This window comes from Aristolochia californica, unplaced genomic scaffold (assembly GCF_029961685.1).
Source record: "Aristolochia californica isolate CCGP_79_NKW_82.1479 unplaced genomic scaffold, dmAriCali1.0.hap1 SCAF_14, whole genome shotgun sequence".
Taxonomy (NCBI): Eukaryota; Viridiplantae; Streptophyta; class Magnoliopsida; order Piperales; family Aristolochiaceae; genus Aristolochia; species Aristolochia californica.
In genome coordinates this window covers 9,530,961-9,543,343 of record NW_027181815.1, presented here as the reverse complement: position 1 = coordinate 9,543,343, position 12,383 = coordinate 9,530,961, and the positions used below count along the sequence as shown (strand labels likewise).

At 38.0% G+C, this 12,383-nt stretch overlaps 1 protein-coding gene across 1 annotated transcript; it reads left to right on the top strand.

Moving 5' to 3' along the window:
• The first annotated feature begins 1,037 nt into the window (after positions 1–1,037).
• LOC137949682 (protein kinase PINOID 2-like) lies at positions 1,038–2,773 on the top strand. The gene is made up of 2 exons (XM_068795815.1): positions 1,038–1,624; positions 1,804–2,773. Exons 1-2 carry the CDS (start codon positions 1,059–1,061, stop codon positions 2,675–2,677), a joined length of 1,440 nt encoding a protein of 479 aa, XP_068651916.1. The 5' UTR covers positions 1,038–1,058; the 3' UTR covers positions 2,678–2,773.
• The last annotated feature ends 9,610 nt before the right edge of the window (positions 2,774–12,383 follow it).

Below are 12,383 nucleotides of genomic sequence, written 5' to 3'. Positions count from 1 at the left end.
AAGGTAAGTTATGATGAGCTGACCAACATGAATTTCAAGAATTTGAGTCTTCAGAAATGTGTTACTGAAGTTGAGAAAGTTTTTCAGTTTCCAGAGTGCTAATGGCTGATTTAGACGACAAATTATGAGTGGGGGAGAGATACTTGGTGGTGGGGGAGTGATGGAGATTTGGGTTTCCCAATACTTCTGCCCCTGTGCATTGCTGCTGTAGTTGCTGGCCTGCTACTTGAATTGCAACCAAAATGGAGAATGATAAGATCCTGCAGGGAAAGAAGCGAAGAATGGATGCCAAATGTTGAAAAGTAATGGGAAAGTTTGAATTTGGACTCTGCGTTCAAATCTTCTCTAGTACGACCGAAGATTTGATATGATCTTCCTTTCTCCTTCAATAATTCCTAGATTTACCGGGTCAAAATTGTCAAAAACCAAGAAAAAAGTACTGAAGGAGAGACAGATGTCTTATCAGAAACTATTCTGATAATAAAGGATTTATCCAGAACTAGAAGTGCCGTCCAGGGCAGGAAGCATAAATAGGTCTCACATGCATGGGCATGACGAAGAGCTGCAAGCTTCCAAAAGTGAAATACATGGCAAACAGCAGCAGTATAAGCTCCATTTAGATCTGTAAAACCGAAAAGATGTAAAAACTTTCACGAATGAAAACTGACAAAATTTCAGTAGGCCGACTTCGATTCACAGGTGACCCTGCTCATTACTTACTGCTACTCAACTGGGGACATTATGCAGTATATAATGAGGCTCCACCGGTGAAATGATAAACCCGGTCACTGGAGTTAGGTGGCACTGCGCCGTGGGACTTGTTACTGACTAGCTATTTACTGCTGCAGATGGCTGGAAACCTGGAAGAGTCGCATGCGAAGAAAGCTGACTGTAAAAAGGGACTGCCTGCTCATTAGAGGTGAGGTACAATTTAATGACGGAGAGCAATCTCTATGAATAGTAAATTCTCTCTCCTCCCTGGTGCCATTGGTAAGCCGCAGCTGTTTATATATAATGTGCACCCCCGAGCAGTAGTGCCTCAGATGTGAGAAGCAACCATGACGCCGGCGAGCAGGGAAGAGCCTGACTACGACAGTAGCTGCTCGTCCATCACCACTCCTGACTCCAGCCAAGGTTGGATTAGTGACTTTAGCTTCGGGAGTTCCAGCTCCGTATCCGTCTACTCCAACACTGATACCTTCTCGTATAGTAATTGCAAGCCGCACAAAGCTAACCAAGTCCACTGGGAAGCGATTAGGCTCCTCCGCCGGGACAATGGTTCCATCGGCCTCCACAACTTCCACCTCTTGCGCAGGCTCGGGAGTGGGGATATCGGAAACGTCTACTTGTGCCGGCTCAGAAACATGCCGTCGAGTTTACCCGATTGTCTGTATGCCATGAAGGTGGTGGACAGACAAGCGTTAGCCGTTAGAAAGAAGCTGATGAGAGCGGAGATGGAGAAGGAGATCATCGCAATGCTTGATCATCCGTTTCTTCCCACTCTCTATGCACAATTCGATGCCTCTCATTACTCTTGCTTGGTCATGGAGTTTTGCCCAGGTGGGGACTTGCATGCTGCCCGTCAGCGCCAGCGTGGGCGGCGCTTCACTGTTTCATCTGCAAAGTAAGTTTCCTTCTTCTCAGACCATGCGCAGCTGTTGTGTGTTTTGATCTTATTCTCCTGTTTTTCCTGTTTAAATTCTTGAGTTTCTCTGTTGGGTTTACTATAAGAACATTTTTTGAGGACTTTATGTACGGAGGCCCTGAAAATTGAAATAACCAATTCATGTTCAACAATGGCAGGTTTTACGTAGCAGAGATCCTCTTGGCATTGGAATACCTCCACATGATGGGAATAGTTTACAGAGACTTGAAGCCAGAGAACGTGCTAGTTCGAGAAGACGGCCACATCATGCTCTCCGACTTCGATCTCTCTCTCAAATGCGACGTGGTCCCAAAGCTGCTGAGAACACAACCCGAGCCGCCTCACGCCGCTGACCGAAGCTCCTCGTCTAAGAAGGGATCCGTCCGGTCCTGCGTAGGTCCCCTTCCCCCTGTCCTCTCCTGCTTCTCCGCCGGCCCAAAAGACTCCAGATGGAGGAACAAGAAGAAACCGACGGTGGAAGCCATGAAGAGTGAATTACAGGAGCTGGACCCTGAGTTGGTTGCAGAACCCATCAACGCAAGGTCTAAATCCTTCGTGGGTACTCACGAATACCTCGCTCCGGAGGTCATCGCCGGCTCCGGCCACGGAAGTGCCGTGGACTGGTGGACTCTGGGGGTGTTCTTGTTCGAGCTCTTGTATGGAACCACGCCTTTCAAAGGCGAGAACAATGAAAAAACGCTCATCAACATCATTAAACAGCCATTGATCTTTCCCAAGATTGCTTTGAAGAGTAGGAAGGATGCGGAAGAGTTGGCTAAAGCTCAAGATCTTATAAGCAAGCTTTTAGTAAAGAACCCGAAAAATAGATTAGGGGGATCCAAGGGGTCGGTGGAGATCAAAAGGCACGAGTTCTTCAAAGGCATAAATTGGGCTTTGATCAGATCCGTGAGGCCACCAGAGGCTCCCATGGATTTAGTGAAGATTAATACGAGGAGAGCTGCGCTTAGTAAGCCAAACAAGCTGGACAGAGATGCAACATACGAGATCCCTCAGCATTTCGAGTATTTCTAACTGACTGTAAATAAGTGAACAGATGGATAGAGAGATAAATTAGCTCCTGTTAATCCCTTTTCTCCTTTCATAACCATGAAAAGGAAAACCCAGAAAACTGTAGCTCTTCTTGTTATATATTAATGTTGACATTTTTCTGCTCCTTTTACCAGTTAGATTAGATCAAGTTCTGTTTCTGTTTTGTGAAACCTGATCACAGTGGCCGATTTGGGTCAGACAAATTGTTTAGCAAGTTCATGTGACGGTGAATATAAAATTAGAACGAATGAAGAAAAAGTATTCCGGTGGTTGCACAGATCGATTCTTTATCATTTCTCATAGTATGAGCTCATGATGCCGGCAACTCTGTCAATAATGTAAAGGAGTCAACTGAATGAGGAAAAAGAGGAAAACATTTGGAAGGTCAGGTCCCTTTTTGGATGAAATATGAATGGATTGCCTCTTGCCAGTCTCTCTCAATGGCAGCCGAGTACCCTTTTCCCCGTCTGTGCCGCTGTGCTCAAAGCAGCACGCGAGACTATCGAATCTGCTGCGAAGTGCTTTAAACGCCATTACAGTAGCTGGAGGTAACTCAGTAATGGCATCGTGAAGGCCCCTTCCTTCGATTTGATCAGCCAGCCCCCCCCCCCCCCCTTCTCGTCGCAAGCTGGGAAACTTCACCTTTCGATCTGCTTTTCCAGGGAAGTTTTCTGGGCCCAAAAATCTTTGCCCCCCCGCGAGGATGATCACTTTTTTTCTTAGAACAGACATGATAGCATGAGATAATTCTCGTTCATCTATCATTTCAATTTCCTCTCGGCGGAACAAAGATTCTCAGTGGTACGGTTCGATTCTGCTTGTTCAACTGTTAAAAAATGATGGCTGAACTCATCCGATATCAGCATGATGTGATAAGTAATGTTAAAAAATTTTTCAAATTGTTTCTAAAAGGAACGTAGAGAGGCTTGTTTATCTGTTCTATCTAATCCTAATTGCTTTTGATTTAATGGCAGAAGTATTTGCAAATTTATGCAAGTAAATGTTACAAAGAATAAGTATGTATCACATGGAGCTAACTATACACTTTGCCCTAGACCCTTTAAAGAGATTTCAACATCCAACTCAAATTAACAACTAAGACCTATACAAGGCTTATTAATAACCAACTCGACTCTTTAATCGAAGCTCACAAAGGGTTTATCAATAGCCAATTCAACACACTAGGTTAGACCCATGAAGGGCTTATTAGCAACCAATCCTTAGTCTGTGGTGGATTATGTCGACAAGTGAGTTGAGAGATAGTCTTGCCTACACTAAGGCTTGATAGATGCTTGTAAAGCATACTTGCTTACAATTGAAAACATACAAAGTCTATTAGTTGGCTAATTTCATAATTCAAGTACAAACAGAATGTGCAACCAAGTGATCCTAGCTAATTTTTTTTTTATCGACTATTCAGAAGCTTCCTAGCTAGACGAACTGTTGTGCTCTACCATTTATCAATTGGTACATAAAAGTGTTGTCCATACTTTTTCACTTTATATAATTAGTTGCGAAGTGTTTGTTATCATCAATATGCACTTAATGGGGGGTATTTGACCAACGTTCTCCCCTTTTTCTATGGTGATAAGTACTAAGGAGTATGTCATTTTTTTGGTATAAATGAGTGCTTATGAATGCTTTTGATTGTTTGGTTACCCCCTAATTAAATTTTTTATGTGCCTTCTTTAGACCTTTTCTTCCCCTTTTGACATCAACCGAAACTACACAAATAACAAATGAGGGCTTATGTATGAATGTTTTGAAAATCTCCCCTTGATTTCAATGCATAAATTTTGATTGTTTGTTTACCCTCTAATTGAAAATTTTATGTGTCTTCATTAGAAATTTTCTTCCCCTTTTGATACCCTCCATAATTTCATAAATGTACAGTAAGATTTAGGCAACCAAATATTTTGCATGTCATTCAAAATTTGGAGCACATACAAACAATGTAAAAGATTAATAAGCAATAAATCTTGAGACCACAATGTCTTAGTATGTTGGCAATGCAAAATACATCAATAACTAGGATCTAAGGCCTATGGGAGGCTGATTGTAATCTTCCTACAATTGGTTTAGTCAGACTAGAAAATCCTCATAATGCTATTTGTCGGCAGCTAAGAAATTTGGGGGGCATTGGTAGGAAGTGGAGGCTTCACTTTTGTTTGTCTTTTAGATGGAGAAAGTTATCTTTGCAGTGAAATCTAAAATTTCTAGTACTTCATCCTCTTCTACCATTTGAATGGTGATGACGACTAGACCATAAGGCATAATATCTCTAATAGGATTCTCCCAAGTGATCATCTCCTTTCTTTTCTTCAATTTCTTCTCCTTCACCTTCTTTTACAATCTCTTTTCCTTTTCCATTCTCTTTCTCAACTTCTTTTTTATCTATATACATGAGGTTGGCCATCACCAAACTCATCTTCTCTAGTCTCTTCTTTATGACCCTCTCAGTAGTCTCAACTATGTTGTGCATTCCTTCTCCTCCGTTCCCTTCAACTTCTTCTTTTCTTGGGCCAATTTCTGTTTCAATTCCTTTTTCTCTATACTTTCTAAATTATGTCTAGGCAATATATCTTCTTCTCCTACTTGGGAGTCACTTATAGGAGGATCATCTCTCCCAATTAGATCATCATCCCTGTTACTCTCATCTTCCTTCTCCCACTAGATTTCCTTATTCATCATCATCATCATCATCATCATCTCTCCCCGAAGTAGTTTGTCAAACTCCTCGAGCTTAGTGAAAAGGAATTCATCTTCCCCACGATGTGAATATTGTGAATCTAATACAGTTAAATTGAATGGCCTCTCTTCCATGTTTGAGGAGACTAGCCATGAACCATTATCTTTTTTCCTAATCACCGAGTGGATCACTCTCTTCTCCAGATTCGAGGAATTCTTAATCCACATGCATGAATAAAATATTTTAATTGCATCTTCACTCAACACGTGTTTCTCTAAATTGTAGTTTTTTTTTTCACTTCTGAGCAACTATCAACTCCTTAAGACTTTGATATTTTAAACCAACCCTCTCTCAAACGGTTTACCTTCTTTAACACATTTCTTTCTAATGAATAAGTTGTAAACATCCTCAAAATAGGCATTTGGAAAGAAGTTCAAGGTTTCTCCCTTACCTTGGAAGTACCCTTTTGCTTGTTGAAGTTTGGGATCCAATCGACAATGTTTTCCATGTTTCCATTCTCTTCTTCTTTTTCCCTGTCTCCTTGAGCTACTTACTATCATGATTTGCTTCTTTTTTTCTTATGTTATTTGTTTGGATGGGTTGGAGTGGATTTTCGAAAAGATTTGGAAGGGATTTCAAAAAACTTTGGATGGACAAAACCCTAATGTTCAATTGAATGATTGGGAATGATTTGTGTTTGGGCTTAATGTACTTTTAGCTCAAAGTAAGTCATACAGACAATTACCAATTGTTCTAATGATTTTCCTTTAGTGTGCCTCTTTGTTGGCATATGTTCTACTCACCATTTGAACGGTTGAGCTGAATGGTTAGTTCAATTGATTTATGAAAATGTTCTATTTGAGATTGCTTGGCTCACTATTCAGATGGCTATGTGTTTGTGCATACATTTTTAACATGCACTAGTTTTGGCATTGTTTTCTAATTTTAAAATGTCTAAGAGCTGAACCTGGAGTTTTCCAACTACTCATAGTGATTTGAATGACTCTACAATGAATTCTTAATTAGTAGAAAAAAACGTTTCTATCAATATCACCTTTCGAATGGCTTATGGTGGTTCAATTGACTTGGCCTATGTAATTCTTAATTCATATAAAATATTTTCTTATCAATCCCAAATCACTTTTAGAATGTTCTATTCAAATCAAAACAAGGGATGCATGCAATCAAATGCAAGACATATCAAGGCATAATTATTCAATTAAAATGATAAAGGGGATTTTTACTCTTAGTTTTATACTTGATATCAAATTTCATGCTCAAGGGGGTAAATTTACCAATTTTACTATAGGATTGAAACTCTAATACTTAGGGTTGACACAAATATTTGGCCAATGTTGAACTTTAGATTTTAGATTGTTTAAATTTATGTGTTCCAACACTCAAAGATAGAAGTTAATTGAGATACCAATGGTCTCACTGCACTAGACACAAGAGCCACTCTTGTTCACACATTCAAATAATCATAGAGACAAGGAGGGATAAACACATTAAAGCCTAATAATGTCATTTTAGGTGCACTGAGCTGTTTTAATTTTTTTAGTTCAATTGTTGAGGAGGTTCCAAAGATGATTGTTTCTAACTGGAAACCACTTGATTTCTTGTCAACTTCTCTCATAGGTTGATACCAACCTTATTTTCCTATATATGAAAGTCTAATATGATAATTCCAAATTTTAGTCCAAGGAATTTTACTATCAGTTTAGCATGTTTTGACCAATGAGTTTTATAGAGATATGGCCATAAGCTCCAAAACTAAAGAAATAAGCAAGATTAGACTACACAAGTAGTCACACCTAGTCAAGCTCAATTTGATTTGACTATTTTGCTCCGATCTAGGTTCTCATATTAAGATTTCCTAATATTAACCTAAGACCACTATTTTCTGTGAAGATCCATCACAAATTCAACTATGTTTGATCAAAATCTTAATCAATTCTATGAGATAGTCTATGTTTGACTTCTATCAAATATTGAAGGGAAAAATGCATCAAGACCCCTAAAAATGTAATGTTGTCATAAGCGGCCATGCTTATGAAATTCTAAAATGATGGGGGTTGATGTGTTCTTATTCTAATTCTCAGTTGGGGTCTTTTTTGGTATTCAATTTAAATACCTAGTTTTCAGAGTACACTTGCACAAATACCACATGTTAGGTCCAGTAGGGTACAAACCTAGTAATGAGAGAGGTGTTTAATAGGTTTTGTATGCACTCTCAAATTCAACATCCAAACAAGCCTGTTGAATTGAGTTCAATTGGACCCGATCTCCCAGATTATGTAACCTAGAAGAAAGTAGAAAATCAGTCTAGAAATGTTAACTAGAGCTTAACTTAGATATTTATTTAGAAATTGGATATTTCATATGCTTCCTCGAAATAAAAGATATTATAGTAATTCTATTAAAATAAACGGTCCATTTAAGTTTCATTAACTACAACTAACCAGTTATTATAATTTTTCAACAACTATTATTAAAAAAAATATTAATTACTCTTTATATGTATAAATTATTTGTTATGTATACTTAATTCTTTTCGTTTATTACATGTCTATAAATCTCTTGTCCCCTTAAACAGGGTCTCCAAATATGTTACAAATGGTCTAATTCTTGACAGCTGACCATATCCCTAGACCTCTTGACCTTTTGCTATGTGGCTCACCAATAATTCGAATAGGAATCGAAGATGAAGCAACCATATAAAAGTCACTAACCAGATCAATTATAACTACAATAGACAAACCTACAGAATTTTTTAACATATAATAGTAATAATACTATTAAATTCTTTTCGATGTCACTTCTTCTCAATTCATGAAGTTACATTAAAATAGTGAAAAACTGATGCTTTTCCATTAGTTTCAATTATAATATCGACAACTAGCTGTTTCTCGATCACCTGTGTGGTGACAAAAATGCTGAGTTTGTCATTATGTCGTTGTGGGGAAGAGACAACTGAGTTCGTTTGTAGCTTCATAACTCTTGGTCCTTCATTTCCTTCACTCCCATTAACTTTTTCCATGTTTGTCATCATCCGCGCTCAGACGTTCTCATGGTGGTTGCCAAGGAACAGTTTCAGGCGATGCATGAAGCAATCTTACAGGGAAACCTGGTGAGCTCGATGAAAGGTTTTCATAAAAGGTAAGGCCTCCCACTTCTTTTTGTTTTCTTAGAGATTCTCTCTCCTACTAGCAAAAGAAGGAAAGACACTTTGAGATAATTTTCACTTGAATAGATGAAGACCTGAAGCACAGCTACTCGGAGCAAATCTTGAAACCAAATGTGTGATTTACAAATATTGATGGGTCATAAAGGCTTTGTCTCAATTTAATGTGGCAATGGCGTCACTTTGGACGATATCGTCAAAGCCTGAAACCTACTGTTTTGTTCTATTTGTTGGGCACAATGAAGTGGGTGTTTTGAGCATTGAAGCTTTATTCTTCGTTTTATGTCTTAGGTCAATGTTAATGGTTTTAAAAAAAAGGCTTGGACGTGAAGTGTTCATGAATAGTTGCATTTTAGATGTAAGACCGTCACATTAGCAAAATTTCAATGGAAAAGAAAATGGTTATAGTAATAACTATTGTAACGAACTATATATTTGAACGAGGAAGTAGGTTCTCTTCAATTTTTAAAGTAGAACATTTATAGTTTGGTAGTGTTAAAGTTGGGTCCAAGGCACATTACAAAATAGCTAGTTGACTAATAAATCAAACATCTTTCTATTCATTTATCCATACGAGATTATTCTTTATGTGTAGACACTTTTGTGGCTCTTATATATGTAAAGTTTGGGTGGAGACCCACATTTGCTCTGGTAGAATGCTAAAGTTGGTGCAAGACTAATCTCAAAGTGAGTAAGGTTTAGCACGTTTTTTTCTCAACTAATAAATCCAAGAACCCAAGATCTTTTTATTCATTGAACAATATAAGACTATCATTTAATAGATAGGTCAATGACTTAAAATCTCTTTTTAGAGTTTCTTGTACAGCATTATGCATATTACATGCATAATGTGATGGGTTTGAGAAACCTATACACATTTGATACATGTAAGCCCCACCCCTAGCATTTGATACATTCTTGTAGACGACTTTCCTGATGTTGGGTGAAATTCAATTGTAAGCCACATGATGATGACACATAACAAAGTAAACATATGCCAAAATCTAAATTTTTTAACAATATATATCTTTCTTGGTTAAATTGGTAAATGAAGAACATTGTTGATATTTGATTTTTAGATTTGGTACTCTCCCCTTGATTGATTTATACAAGTGTTCCAATGTTTCTCTTGAAAAGAGATGTTGGTAATGAGCTGGACATGAGCTATCTTGAATGGTAGGTGATAAAGCGGACGATGAGTTGGTTATGCAGTGAAGGGTTTTGTGGAAATGTAGGACAAGTCACAAAAAATAAGAGTGCCAAAAAACACTTTTTTTTCTCGAACCAAATGATAATTAATTGCAAACATGTTTATTGTGGGAGTGGAGCATAGGAACATTATCTAATAAATAAGAAACACATAATTTATTATAAGATATTAGAGGAACGAAGGTGAAGTGATTTAAGTAAAGACGAAGTCATGGTATTTTGGTACATGTTCGAGCCATCACATAATCAGCTTGGGTGCTAAATATGGATATTTTAGGTTGCTTTTAGCAAATAAACCAGGAGACAAGTGTGTCAAGGAATGTAGCAAATAACCAATAGTGGAAATCCTAGTGGTACGACATCCACCCAAATTAATGTCATAAAAGCAACATAGTTGAGAGAGCACAATTTTTATATAAGAAGACCAAAGTTTTGAGACTCTTTGATAAATGGTAGAATTCTTTTGATTAGTGTAAAGTGAAACTTTGTAGTGTTATTAGACGTAAACTGAACTACTAAATTAACTACATATGATATGTCGGGCCTTATGAAAGGTTTCAAATATGCTATGGTAAAGTGTGGGATTTGAAAATAGAAGATTGTGTTTGTTTTAACATTTGGAGTATCTGGGGTATAGATGGATCAACATGAGCTCATTCCGAAGTGTTCAAGTACATCAAGAAGATATTTCTTTTAGATAGAGAAGTCCAAAATGCTCCATAAATAAGAATGTTGCTCATATAAGGACTTATTCCACTTAATTAACCACATCCAATTTACAAAAAAACTCATGTTAACATAGATTTACAATAAAAAATTAGGCACACAACCTTGAGCCACACTCACTAGGCAACATAGCTTAGATCCACTAAGGATTTTACAACAACTAATCCCTAGTAACACCTGCTTCTCTCAACAAGTTGAGAAGGGGGACAGTCTTTTCCTACACCAAGCTTGACCAAAATGTTTAAAAAAATTACTTGCTTACAATACAACCATTTACAAATGTATCTCAATTAGGCAAATTTTACAATACAAGCACACTTAATAAGCAGAACCAATCCTATATGCCTATTCTATGTAATAGAAACTCAAATAGTCTTTAGTGACTTGATCTTAAGTTTGATAAATCAAGAATTCACAGTGTTTTCCGAGTCATCCACTTGAAGTTGTCAGGATGCGTCTCTTCCTCCCGAATTTTTTTTTTCTTCTCTCCCGCTCTCTTCTCTCTCTCGGCTTCTTCGTCTCCTTCTCCCTCTCGGCCTTCCTCTTGCTTCTCCCTTCTCGTTTCTCTTCTCCTTCTAAGCCTCCCTTCTCATCAGGTCTCACATTTTAAGTATCCTTCTCCCTATTCAGATATTGGGAAATCAAAATGTTTGTAAGCAAGAGAAAAGTATTACCAAGAAGAAGGAAGGAACAATCTCACATGAAAGCCCAAAATCTGTACACAGATTGCAGAAGGTGAAATATAATATTTTGAGAGAAGATCGACCATCTAAAACAAGCCACTAACCTTTTCCTCCTTTTGTCGGCATTGTTGGAAGCTCCGAGAGAAGATTTCAATCTTGGTCTTCAAGAAGAGGAAGCATGTTCAGGGAAGCGGTTTGGTGAAAGCATCTGCTAATTGATTAGCAAAAGAGACATGAGTTACCTGAAGAGCACCACTCTGAATGTGTTCTTGAATGAAGTGGTAATCCAAAGCTACATATTTCATGCGTGAGTTAAATACTGGATTGGATCATAGATTTATAGTATCGATATTGTCACAATAAAGGATCGGTTGTCGTGAAAGAAAAACACCAAGGTCAGTGAGAAGATAGCAAATCCAAAGGATCTCAGCTGCAGTGGTTGCAACAAAATGATATTCCGCTTCGGTAGAGGATTGAGTCACAATCCGTTGTTTCTTAGAACTCCAAGACATAGGATCGCGACCTAGGTAAACAATATAGGCACCGGTTGAAGTGAAATCATCCTTGTTACCTGCCCAATCAGCATCAGAGAACGCATGAAGGGACAAAAAAGATTGTTGATGTAAGACGATACTATGATCCAGAGTCCCACAAAGATATCGTAAAAAACGCTTGACAACATCCTAGTGATCAGTAAAAGGATAATGCATAAACTGAGATAACTTATTTACCACATAAGCAATGTCAGGGCAAGTAAGAGACAAATATTGCAGACTCCCAACAACAGTTCGATATTCAGATGCATCGGAGAGTGTCGTGCCAGACTGAAGTGTGAGTGTAGATGATGTGGCAAGCAATGTAGGGACAGGATTTGCATTGGTCAGGCGTCTGTGAGTAAGGAGATCAGAGATATGCTAGCGTTGAGATACAAACAGGCCTTGAGAATGAGGAACAACTTCAATACAGAAAAAATAAGCCAAGGGGCCAAGATCCTTGAGTGGGAATCTCTGAGAATGACATAATACTTGAAATTATCTATAGAATAAATTGGAGAGGTCCAGACATCTGGGAATATAATATCAAGAGGGGAAGAATAAACAAGTGTGGAGTGGGAAAATGGTAATTTGTGACTTTTATTGTATTGACAAGAATTGCAAGTAAAATTAAATTTAGAGGGTGCGATAAGTCTAACAAAAA

Coding starts and splice junctions, on each gene's coding strand:
- LOC137949682 (XM_068795815.1), top strand. CDS start 1,059: ATGACGCCGGCGAGCAGGGAAGAGCCTGACTACGACAGTAGCTGCTCG. Junction 1,625..1,803: donor TTCACTGTTTCATCTGCAAA/GTAAGTTTCCTT, acceptor CAACAATGGCAG/GTTTTACGTAGCAGAGATCC.